Raw genomic sequence first — 11,593 nt, 5'->3', positions numbered from 1 at the left:
GGACGCCATTCAATTATATTATAACTCATATTGTTGCCGTGAATTCGGAAATGGGTTGCAAGACAGGTCCAATATAGGTTCAGCCTATAGAGAGCACATCCAGAATGCTTTTCCAGTGAGTTCAGGGTTCAGGGGCCTTGTTTCGGCCGGTTAACCCTAACCCCAGGTTCGGCCGACCGAACCCCCTTCGTCAACTAACCGACGCTTGTACTGTAGCAGTCCCGAGAGCATGCAAGTTTCACAATCGTTTCAGCCGGTCGACCTAAGGCCATCAGCCGGCTGACTGTTCCTTTTGGACCTGTACACTAGCTCATCCTGTAGTACAGTGTTCTTGGGATGTTTTTGGACTCCTGGACCTACTCATGTATCAAATATTGACCTAGAAAATGATTATGTTGTCCTTTATTGACCTCGGGTTCGGGCAAGGACCCGGTTAATGATTCGGACCTACGAGTTTGGGTCATTACAAAATTGGTATCAGAGCAATGGTTTGAAAACCACTAGGATGACGGGTAGAGGCCTACATAGGGTTGCATGGGAAGTTGTTTGTGTCGATTATGGATTGTTTGCTATGTGTTCTATTATTTGAAGAAGCATGCTTAATTGTTTATTTGCTTACGTGCTTACTTGTTTATGCTAAGGTGTTTTTTGCACTATTCTGCATGCTAAGTGTCTCTGTGGCATCATTTCATGTTGAGTCATCCACGGTGGACCATAGTGTCATGTCATTGAACCATTTTCTCTCTTTTTTTTTTAGCGCAATGCTCTATATAGTTGTATAGTTGATGATATAAATGTTCTACATGTCGTCAATGTGTTATAATACGTGCCTATATGAGTAATTGTGGAATAGTTGGTTAAATTGACATTGCCTATTGGCTAAATGCGTAAATTGTTATAGTTAATGAATTGAAGGCATGATATATGTTGTGTTAATTATTTTCCCAAGCATGTTATGTGATGGTGGATTGAATCTATTGGATTTCATAGCATTGAAATGCATGTAACATTCATGCATGGCATTGGGAAGGAAAAAGGGACAAAGGTTTTGAAAAGAAAAGAAAACTTGTTTTTGGGGAAATGGCTTTGAAAGGAAAGGATTTGGAAAGTTGTTTGCGAAAACCGATCGTCTAGGAATTGCCTAGTCCATGGCGTGAATGGGACATAGAGGGAACTAGGAAAATTGTCCTAGCGTGGTTGAGTTACTTAGGACCCAAATGACGTCATGGAAATGCCATGGGTCAGGAATAGTTATCCAATCCTTCTCTCGTGGTGCCATGAAGTTGCCATAGGCCGGGTTACATTAACGGTTTGGAAATGGTTGTGATTGGAAAAGGTTTTAGAAATGGGGAACGACATTCCATCTCATTGGCATTGCATTGCATGGCACTGCATATGAGGATTTTGTTGAATTTGCTTTGATAATTTGTTATTCCCCTAATGAGCATGATCCCCTCCTCTATTTCCTATGGTTTGGAGCTGGCTCGTGCAAAAGTAACAGCAAACAGGGTAGCTGTAGTGGTAGCTAATAAATGGAAAGATGCTAATGATAAAGTGATGCCTGTAAAACAGTGGCTTGAAGAAAGAAGGTTCTTGCAGGTATATGCTAGTTTCTAATCAATTCTCATTTGAAACTTTTGAATTTGTTTTGTTTTTCAGCAAAACTGTTTAGGTTTGGGTTCTCTTACTTCAGAAGTTATTAAATGTAACCAATACCTGCTGTTGCAGGGAGAGATGCAGCAACTCCGGGACAAGCTCTCTGTAGCTGAGCGAACTGCGAAATCCGAAGCACAATTGAAAGTAATTATTTGGTTCTATAGCTGAGCTGTATAATGATGTCTTCTAGCCTGGTTTAATGTAATAATTTTTCTGTTTCACCTTCCAGGAAAAATACCAACTGCGGCTCAAAGTACTAGAAGAGACTTTGAGATCATCGAGCAATAACTGCCGGAGTATGTTAGAAGGAAGAAGTGTAAGCAACGGTCGTCGCCAATCCCTGGGTGGAGCTGATAACATCTCCAAATTGACCTCCAATGGCTTTTTACCTAAGAGATCACCATCCTTCCAGTTGAGATCTTCTCCGTCTTCTGGCACTAATTCAGTATTGAAGCATGCGAAAGGGACGTCAAAGTCATTTGATGGCGGCACACGCTCATTAGACACGGGTAAAGTTCTCTTAAATGGGGTGGCTTCTAATTTCAATGACAGCCTGTCATGTGAGGGAATGAAGGACAGTGAGGTAAATACAACCTGGAAAGGTAGTCCAGATGAAAAACCCAATGAATTTTCAACAGTGGATGCAGAAGATACTGTTCCAGCGTTAATATATGACTTGCTACAAAAAGAGGTGATCTTGCTGAGGAAAGCTGGTCATGAGAAGGATCAAAGCCTCAAAGACAAGGATGATGCTATTGAGGTTGATTTCTTGGCTTATTTGGTTAAATGTTTGATTGTGAATCTTAAATGTTTGATAATAAATATTAAATGTTTTGACTTATCAAAAAAAAAAAAAAAAATTAAATGTTTGATTATGAATCTTGTTTTTAAGATGTTAGCGAAGAAGGTAGATACTTTGACAAAGGCAATGGAGGTTGAGGCCAAGAAGATGAGAAGGGAAGTAGCTGCCATGGAGAAGGAGGTAGCTGCGATGCGCGTGGAGAAAGAACATGAAAACAGGGCCAAGCGATTTGGGAATACCAAGGGTCCCACGAACAGTTCTCAGCTACTCATAGGAAGGTTTGTCTTCTTTTATCCTGTATATATTATATAGAAGCAGTAGTGCCTACATGCATACTTGTACCTGTATCACTTGTACTGCAATGATTTGTCTTATATTGACCCTTCAGGATATCAATTTTGTTGCGAATTTGCTTTATTAGTATTATTATTTCATTTTTCATCTTGAATGATGCATTTTGTTTATTGTTTTAAGTCCCCCCCCCCCCCCTTCCTTTTTACCTCCCCTCTCTCTTTTTTTTTTCTTTTTCTTTTTTTTTTTTTTTTTTTTTTTTTTTTCCAATTTTAGTCTATGCATCGGGGTTCTCTTTGGTTTCTAATTTGCTGACATGATATCTATGTTTCCTTGACCCTTAATACTTGCATCAAATATGCTCCTTTTTATTTTCATCGCCATATGTTGAAAATTTCTTCCACTTTTGGTTTTAAAAACATATGCTTGCTGTACTTTGATGATCTCTTGTGCATGTCTTTGGCTTTTTATAAAACAAGTTTCTCTATGGAAAATGTAAGTGTGTATATATACAAGGAAAATGTATGCCACCTTGTTCATGCAAGTCCAAATGCAACCATCAAGTTTATGCAAACAATTAATTTATGGAGAATTATCCTTGTATGTTGAGGACATATTGCTGCTATCATTTTTAAATACACTATATAAAGACTAAAATGCATGTTTACGACAAACTAGATGCAATATGGCAACATTCTTATTAGAGTATTATGCATCACATGCTCTTCACATGTTAAGATCATAATAAGTTAATGGTACAGCATTCATTGTATAATTATGTAGAAGTCTAGAAGAAGTTTGTGAACTTCATTTTCTAAGTTGTGCAATTTCTAAGATGACTTTAGGTACATGAATTTGTGGATATAAATATATATATATATACACACATATATTTTGGATAACAAAGAATCAACCCATCTGATAGCCACTTTGGTCTTTTGGATGGTTTGCAAACTCCAGATGCACGCAATCTTCCGTAAACCACGTGCATGGTCCTTACCTTCGGTGAGACTTGAAAGGGGGTACTCCCAAAGGCGCAGGCTAATTTGTGGATATGTTGACAAGTCTTTGTTGTTGTTATTTTTATTTTTATAATAAATTTTCGTGTCTGCGCGTCCTCACACTGGTTTGACTTTGAGAGCTGACGCTTAGTGCAAAATAGACCTAAAGATTAGATCTGTGTCCAGTTCAGCTCTCTAGCAACCTTGTGTAGGTGGGACCAGTAGTGAATAATAGTATTTAATTGGGTGTGGTTTGTTGAAAATCTATAATAGTAGCTGAGAAATCCATTTGAGAATTTTTATTTTCTTACTCGACTGTTGAGCGATAACTGCAAGCAAAAACTTTAAATCCAGAGCCATGGTCAAAAAATATTTTCCAAGGAAAATGAGATCATGCCCTTACACAAGTGCCTTTGCCAGGCTTTTGTTTGCAATTTTCAGAGGCGAGCGTTATAGAGGCGCTCCTTTAAATCTATTATATGAAGCAAACAACACAATCCACTTTGACATGGTGCGTATCTTCCGTTTTTAAAGATAACGTGAGGAAATTTTCTAATGATATAGGGTAAATAGAAAATAATAAGATTAATTCTTCTAAATGATCACATGAGAATTATTAAACTAGATTTATAAAGAGAGACAAAATAGTTTATATTTGGTAGCATATATAATAAAAGAAAACCAATTATAATTCATTGTTGAGGTTTTGAGTTCAAGCCTTGATTTAAGCAAATATAAAATATATCCACCATGCATGGTTTGAGACTTGCTGACTTTCAACAATATTATAATCCTGGACGGACTTGGAAACTGACATGATGTATCATATACCATAGCTATCTTGTACATATACATACATATACATGTGTATAAGCCTCCAAGGAGTCTAATAATGGCAGAATATAGATATTGAATCAAGACGACAATATATGTTTTAGGAGAGTACACAATTATCACACTAACATTATAACAAATTACCAAAAATATATCATTGTCTAACTTTATTTTTCTGAACTTTATTGTAGTAGTGATCCTTTTCCATCTTACGAAAAGCCCACCACTCACTTGTCTGCTTCCATCTGAATCTCATCTACTTCAACTGAATTTAAAACCTTGTGGCGAAAAGGAAAAGGAGAAAAAAAATGAATTTGAGCCCCTGTGATGAAGAGAACTACAAACAATTATATGGCAGAAAATGCTAGTAGATGCAATATTGGTTTTTTTATGTACATTAAAATGCAATAAAGTTACTTAATTAAGGTCATCTATACACATTTGATGTCTTTTAGTTCATATATGTTACTTCCTTGGGTAGCTTCATTTAAAAAAAAAAAAAAAAACATTAAAACTGACATAAAGAAGAAATAATTAAATTATTTGTTATTATCAAATTATGCTAAGAATGAATGGTAATTGGTTATATATTCTCGATGATCTGATTATAATTGAGAAAACCATGCATAGGTCAAGCACTACGCTTAAGAATATTGGTATAATAAATTTCCATTTCCAATTTGAAATAAGAGAATATCTCAAAAGTTTCATATAGACAAAAACCAAAGAAAATACATAGTTCATTGTTTAAACTAGATATGTGCGTGGGTGTATTCGTGTGATAAATATATAAATATATATATAGACATATATGCGTGTGGGTGTGTGTCTCTATATGTGTTTGGAGAGATATAGAGAGAGAGACTAACCATTTTAGAGAGGAAATTATCCTCCCATTTCATCTTTGTGTTACTTTCTCTGCACCCAAGTTGCCTTCAGTGCAACTGCCACCAGTAGGTTGTTGCAAGTATTCTCCACAAACTGAAACCATGCATACCTCCAAGACTTTTTGAAATGCAGAATGCCACAAATTCCCAAGAAGCCAACCAAGAAACCCGGTCCAATGGCAGTATAGAATGCTAGACGTTCTTCCGACTCAAGAACATGTTGATCATGATGATGACCATCAGACGAAGTATCACTAGGGCAACTCTTGGAGATTTGTGGTCCACAAAGTTGATTGTTGCCCATATAGATGGATGGATCATTGAGTGTTTGGAGTTGATTTCCTGTTGGTATTCGTCCTGACAAGTTGTTAAACGACAAGTTCAAGTAGCTTAAAAAGTTCATATCGGACAAGCTTGGAGGGATTGAACCAGAAAGTTTGTTTCTTGACAAATCAAGTGATTCCAAAGCTTTCATATTTCCAATCTTCTCTGGGATGCTTCCATTTAGATGATTTTTGGATGCATTGAAACTCAGCAACCCAATAAGATCCATCAACTCTTCAGGAATCTCTCCAACTATGTGATTGTTTGAAACATCTATAGATGTGAGAAATCGGAGTGTGCTAGTGTATTCAAGTTCAACTCCTTTAATGATATTTAACATTTTCTCTGTGTATTGTGGATACCGAATCTCTGTAAGTTCCGCATTGAGATTCGCGACCATGGCAGTGAAGTTGGCAAAGCAGCGAGGAATACTTCCACTTATATAGTTATGTGACAGGTCTAACACTTGAAGAGTAGAGAGGTGGCAGAGTTGTGGAGAAATATAACCATGGAACTTATTCGATCGAAGAGTGAGAAATTGTAGAGAAGACATTTCTCCAATCCATGAAGGGATAATATCAGTTAATTCATTATCACTTAGATCGAGAATATTAAGAGATGCCAAATTCTGCAAAGTTGAAGGGATCTTCCCGTGAAACATGTTGTTCCGCAAATGTAAAGAATAGAGATATTGTAAAGAACCCAAAGAACTTGGAATATGACCATTGAGATTGTTATTCGTCATATCAAGCACTATCAGTCGATCCAAGTCCCCCATGCACCAAGGGAGTGTTCCTGATATTTTATTTTTCGAGAGATCAAGTACTCGCAGAGCCATCATCTTGCATATGTACTTTGGAATATCACCAGTCAAATTGTTATTTGAGAGACGAAGAACTACAAAAGTGATATCAATATTATCATCAACGAGAGGAAAATTTCCTGAAAGTAAGTTGTCGGACAAATCTAATTCCTCGACACCTGACAGAAATGGTGTTAAGGGGCCCTCAAACTTGTTGGAATTCAAATATAGATACCGGCTATGGGTAGTAGCATTAGATTCTTGAAACTTGGGCAACTTTCCACAAATCTGGTTGTGAGATATATCTAAGTAGTTGATACGAGAATACACATTCTCAAACCAGTCGGGGATGGTATCTGAGATATATGCATTGGAAATTCGCAACCATTCAACATGTTTCTGGGTTTGAAGCCATGGAGGAAATTGGGGTCCCAATATGCAGGAAGACAATTGAATAGATTGGAGTTGAAAAGGAGGAACCCATTGGATGCTCACATTCATAATTAACAAGTTTGAGGACATGTCCAACCATACTAACCTTGTGAGTTTGGCAAAGTGAAGTTCTGAAATGATACCATCCAAAGAATTGTTAGAGACATCTAACGACTCTAGCCTTGAAAGTTGTCCAAGACTCGAAGGAATGCTCCCATTCAACTGATTACCAGATGCATATAAAACCTTAATGATGACAGTCTTCCAATTGATGCTGGGATTGGACCACTAAATAAATTATTAGAGACATCTAACTCCTCTAGCATCTTAAACTCTCCCAACTGATTTGGCAGAAAACCACTAAACTTGTTTGAATAAAGATATAACTCCTTTAAACTTTTTTGGAGGCAAGTAGATTTATTTCCCTGAAAAAATGGTACCTCTCCGGTGAACTCGTTAGAAGACAAATTGAAACTGTGCAAGCTGCAGAGATTCCTTATGGTGTTTGGTATTTCACCTTCTAACTTGTTGTGAGAGAGGTCAAGGACAGTAAGTTGTGTAAGATTGCCTATCTCACTTGGGACTGAACCTTGAAAACTATTCCAAGAGAGATCAAGGACTGTGAGAGAAGTCAAGTTGCAAAGGCAAGGAAGAATTGGACCTCCGTAACTTACATCAGAGAGTCCCAAATGAACAAGGCTGCTCATTTTACACAACCAACTAGGCATAATTTGGGAGTCAAAACTATTCAACGAGAGATCAAGAAAAGTGAGAGATAACAGGCTTCCAAGAGTATCAGGAATTGGACCTCGTAAATTGTTGAAGCCAAGATTGAGATGTTGCAAGTTGGAGAGGTTTCCAAATTGGGGGGGAATTTGCCCCTCAAAATTCGAACCAGAGAGGTCAAGATATCTTAGGTTCTTAAGGGAGCCTAGGAATTCTGGAATTTGGGTTCCTGAAAAATGATTAAAGCTCAAGTCGATGTAATGCAAATGCCTCAGATTGAGAATAGAAGGACTTATCTCACCTTGCAAACTGGCTCCATCATAATTGGGTAGATCAAGCTTGACGACTCTGCGTGTCCTCTTGCTGCAGCCCACTCCCGTCCACGTACAACAGTATTCTCCAACCCACGACGACAAACGATTTGAATGATCAATGAGAGATTCCCTCAACTTGAGAAGAGCTTTAAGCTCACCCTCTGTGCAGCTTACATTTGATTGATGACCAACTCTACTGATTTGCAACCCAACACCAACTCCCAATTCTATGAAAAAAAGAGCAAATACGAACAATATCACAACACCACTTCTAACTTGTGTTTCCATTGCTTCTTGCAAGCAAGCATAGAAATGCAGTTTCACACAATGATTGTCAACTTAATTAAAAGCGGATAGAGAGAGGTTCGCATCAATTCGTCTTTGTGATTCTTCACCTGTACACACGGCATTGACTTGTGAGGTCTTTTGAGTCAAGTCATGAAATGCCCATTTCTTCTGCTTAATTAAGAGCAACATTAATTCCATTGCGTGCAACTATTCTACTCTATTGCTAGCTAGCTAGTATATAGCTTAATTATGTTGGCCCTGTTTGGAAGAGTTTTTTAACCAAAATTTATTTTATTTAAGGTACTTTGAAAAATGAAGAAAAAAAATTGATGTAGGACGTGTTTAGTAATTTTTAAATTTTAAGTTTTTTATTTATTTATTTTATATTATGGGTTACTTGGAACTATGGGGCCGTATGTACAATGCAGGACATAAATTTCTTTTTAAAACTTTCATTTTTCTCTTTTGGGTAAATACTTCTGAACAGTCGAATTTTTTTATTTTTTATTTTTTTCACGTTGTGAGATTCATCCTATCAGAGTAACCAATTCAAAAGATATTTTTTTATTTTTTAATATTGCTTGTGGTAAAATATTTATAAATATTTTTTAAAAATAATTTACTCATTAATTTTGAACAAATTATTTTATATTAATAATCCGTCTGCTTTGACATAAAATATTTTATTTTAAATAATATTTTTTTTCAGGTAACATATTTTTTTTAATATTTGACAAATGTCTAAGTTATTCGGTGGAATATATCGACGAGTAAATTATTATTATTAACTTTAATATTTTTTTTTTTAGCTTAGAAATTCTTGACGCAGTTCTACGTGTGTTTCACATCAATTTGTCTTTATGGTCCTTCAACCCACTGTGACACGGCATTGACTTGTGAACTGAGATGCCTTGTCAAGTGACTCAAAGTCTGATTCCTCTCTCTAGCTAAATAATAGCCATTTTTTTCTTCTTAATTAAGAGCCACATTAGTTTAGGTGCGTTCTGTACTGCTGTGAGGTCTCTCTGTGTTAATGGGTCTGCCACTATTAAAGTCATGCCATGAAAGCCTATGCGTCTGTTTGGTCACTATTTTTACTTCATATTTTTGTTTTGATCCAAAACTGAAATAATATTCGTGTGTTTAATACTATTTTAAAGTTTATTTGGTAACGTAAATTTGTTATAAGATTTTGAAAAGTAAAAAATATAAAAGTATATTTGGTAAAATGTGTTGCACGTTTGAAAAAATTAAATGACTAGTTAAGAATGTCATTTTAGAAAAGAAAAGAAAAAAATTAGCAGTGCTTTGTTACAATGCGGAAACCAACAAAAGTATCATTTTTATACTTTCGATTTTGGCCTCAAATTTGAAAGCACTTCGATACTATTCAAATGACAACAAAACGTTACAATATTTTATTTCACTACAATATATTAGCAAAACACAAAAAGACGAAGCACAACTATTAGCCAAACGTGACCTATATGTTTTGAATGGAATTGGATATATTGTGTTATAAGATTATTGAAGCAACTATTTATTTATTTTTGAAGTTATGGCTTTACATTTATTTCAGACTTACCAAGAAATTACTGGATTATGACATGAGGCTTTTAGTGCCACAAAGTCATAGCTTGTCAATTTCATGAAAGCCTATATGCCTATGTATTATCTGCATCTAGATAGTAAATCCGCTGATATGTGTAAGTACAAATTTTTATTTTTGTGAAATATTTTTGTTTGTTGTTCAAATTTCAATAATACCGTAAAATATGTCAATTTTACCACTAACACAAATTAAACGATTTTAAATGCGTTAATACGTTGCGGCATCAACCTACCAACATGAATGAATTGATATGTGTCGTCACCAACTCAACGGTTTTGGTTTCTTAATACAATTTTAATTCTATATTTTTCTCAAATATAATTTTTTTTTTTTTATACTAAACTCAATATCTTTCCGCTTGGAAGATTCTTCTTTCCTCTTTGGTGAAAGAGCATATTCGTCTCTCTCTTCTGAATGAAGTCATCATAATTAAGTAATGAAATATATATATACACACACTTTGTGAAATACAGATTCTTATAGATCTTTATGGATTTTTTTTATTTTTATTTTTATTTTTTTAATGATCTTTTAAATTTTGTTTGTAATGATAAATATTTATAGATATTTATTTTGTTTTGTTTTTGAAAATTTATAGACCTTTGATTTAACAAAAAAAAGAGAGAGTTTATACACCATTTAGTGATAAAACGAGTCGATAACACTTTTAGGATTTAACTATGTCTATAAATGCATTATGTGATATTTTAGTCTAATTTAATTTAAAATTTTAATTTTAATAAATTATATTTATGCATTTATAAGTTATCAAGAAAAGATGGGGAAATAAATAAATTTTTATTTATTTATAGATAAAAACAGTTGATTATTTGAATTATAATTTTTTTTATTAATTTGTGATGAATTTATGATATCATACTTAATTATATTTAATTAATTTATTTCTTTCATAGTTAATGTGATAGTGTCAATTTGTATAAAACCACGAGAGTGAGTATTCCCATGACTTCTTGTATGCAAAATAGCTTAGTGGAGAATGGAAATGTTGAAGATGGAAACGTATGTGTACTCCAAACAAGAATTTATAAACTTATAGGGCAAGACTTGTTGATTTCTAAAGCCCCTAGTATCTATTAATCAGATTGTAACGTTCGAAGCCAAGGTTCGCAGCAACATCGTTTTTGCTTCATTAGCATTGGCTTTATGAAGTATTAGTCAAGTCATGAAGGGTCATTATGTCTTCTTTGCTCCAAAATCTTGGAGACTTTGGGAGAGTGCACTACAAGGAAAAAGGCTTTTAACAACATGCGATGCAAGTCATTATAGGGTTTTCACGACATGCATGCGCATGTTCTTACTGAACAAGCCGTGAAAAGTCTATATTATTCATGGTGTACTTTACAAGCCGTTAATACTAAAATGTGACGTCGTTAAACTACAAAACACTTCTTTAAAACCGTGATTTTAAAGTCATCTGTGCATGCACTAACGACACACGAAGCATGTTATGTTTGTGTTTACCCTTTTAACGACTCGCTAATATTTTTATTTTAATAGCATGCATCGTATGTCGTCGAAAGGGGTTTTTTTTATAAAAAAAATTTATATAGAATCCCTTTTCTTTCTAATGGAATTAACAATCTGTTTTGCGCCTGTTTTCAAT

General features: G+C 35.0%; 2 protein-coding genes across 3 annotated transcripts in view; one reads left to right on the top strand and one right to left on the bottom strand.

Annotated features, from left to right (window-relative positions):
- The first annotated feature begins 1,440 nt into the window (after positions 1 to 1,440).
- Positions 1,441 to 11,593, top strand: part of LOC132304609 (microtubule-associated protein 70-1-like) — a 29,505-nt gene continuing 19,352 nt past the window's right edge. The window contains exons 1-4 of the mRNA XM_059802361.1: positions 1,441 to 1,599; positions 1,729 to 1,800; positions 1,886 to 2,416; positions 2,549 to 2,736. Of these exons, the coding sequence (XP_059658344.1) occupies positions 1,441 to 1,599; positions 1,729 to 1,800; positions 1,886 to 2,416; positions 2,549 to 2,736 (950 nt within the window). The remainder of the gene's footprint in view (positions 1,600 to 1,728; positions 1,801 to 1,885; positions 2,417 to 2,548; positions 2,737 to 11,593) is intronic.
- On the bottom strand, positions 4,522 to 7,912 carry LOC132302473 (receptor-like protein EIX2). Of its 2 annotated transcripts, none has more exons than XM_059799351.1 (2): positions 5,454 to 7,912; positions 4,522 to 4,906 (listed from the first exon to the last, which is right to left on the bottom strand). In XM_059799351.1, the coding sequence occupies exon 1, from the start codon at positions 7,117 to 7,119 to the stop codon at positions 5,494 to 5,496; it is 1,626 nt and encodes a 541-aa protein (XP_059655334.1). In that variant the 5' UTR covers positions 7,120 to 7,912; the 3' UTR covers positions 4,522 to 4,906; positions 5,454 to 5,493. The 2 variants fall into 2 exon arrangements, with proteins under 2 accessions (XP_059655334.1, XP_059655336.1); XM_059799353.1 differs by having other exon boundaries at positions 4,522 to 4,862.

Source organism: Cornus florida, unplaced genomic scaffold (assembly GCF_030987335.1).
Source record: "Cornus florida cultivar Cherokee Brave unplaced genomic scaffold, ASM3098733v1 CherokeeBrave_3.0.0_Hap2_Chr04, whole genome shotgun sequence".
NCBI lineage: Eukaryota > Viridiplantae > Streptophyta > Magnoliopsida > Cornales > Cornaceae > Cornus > Cornus florida.
This window is presented reverse-complemented; position numbering and strand designations above follow the sequence as displayed.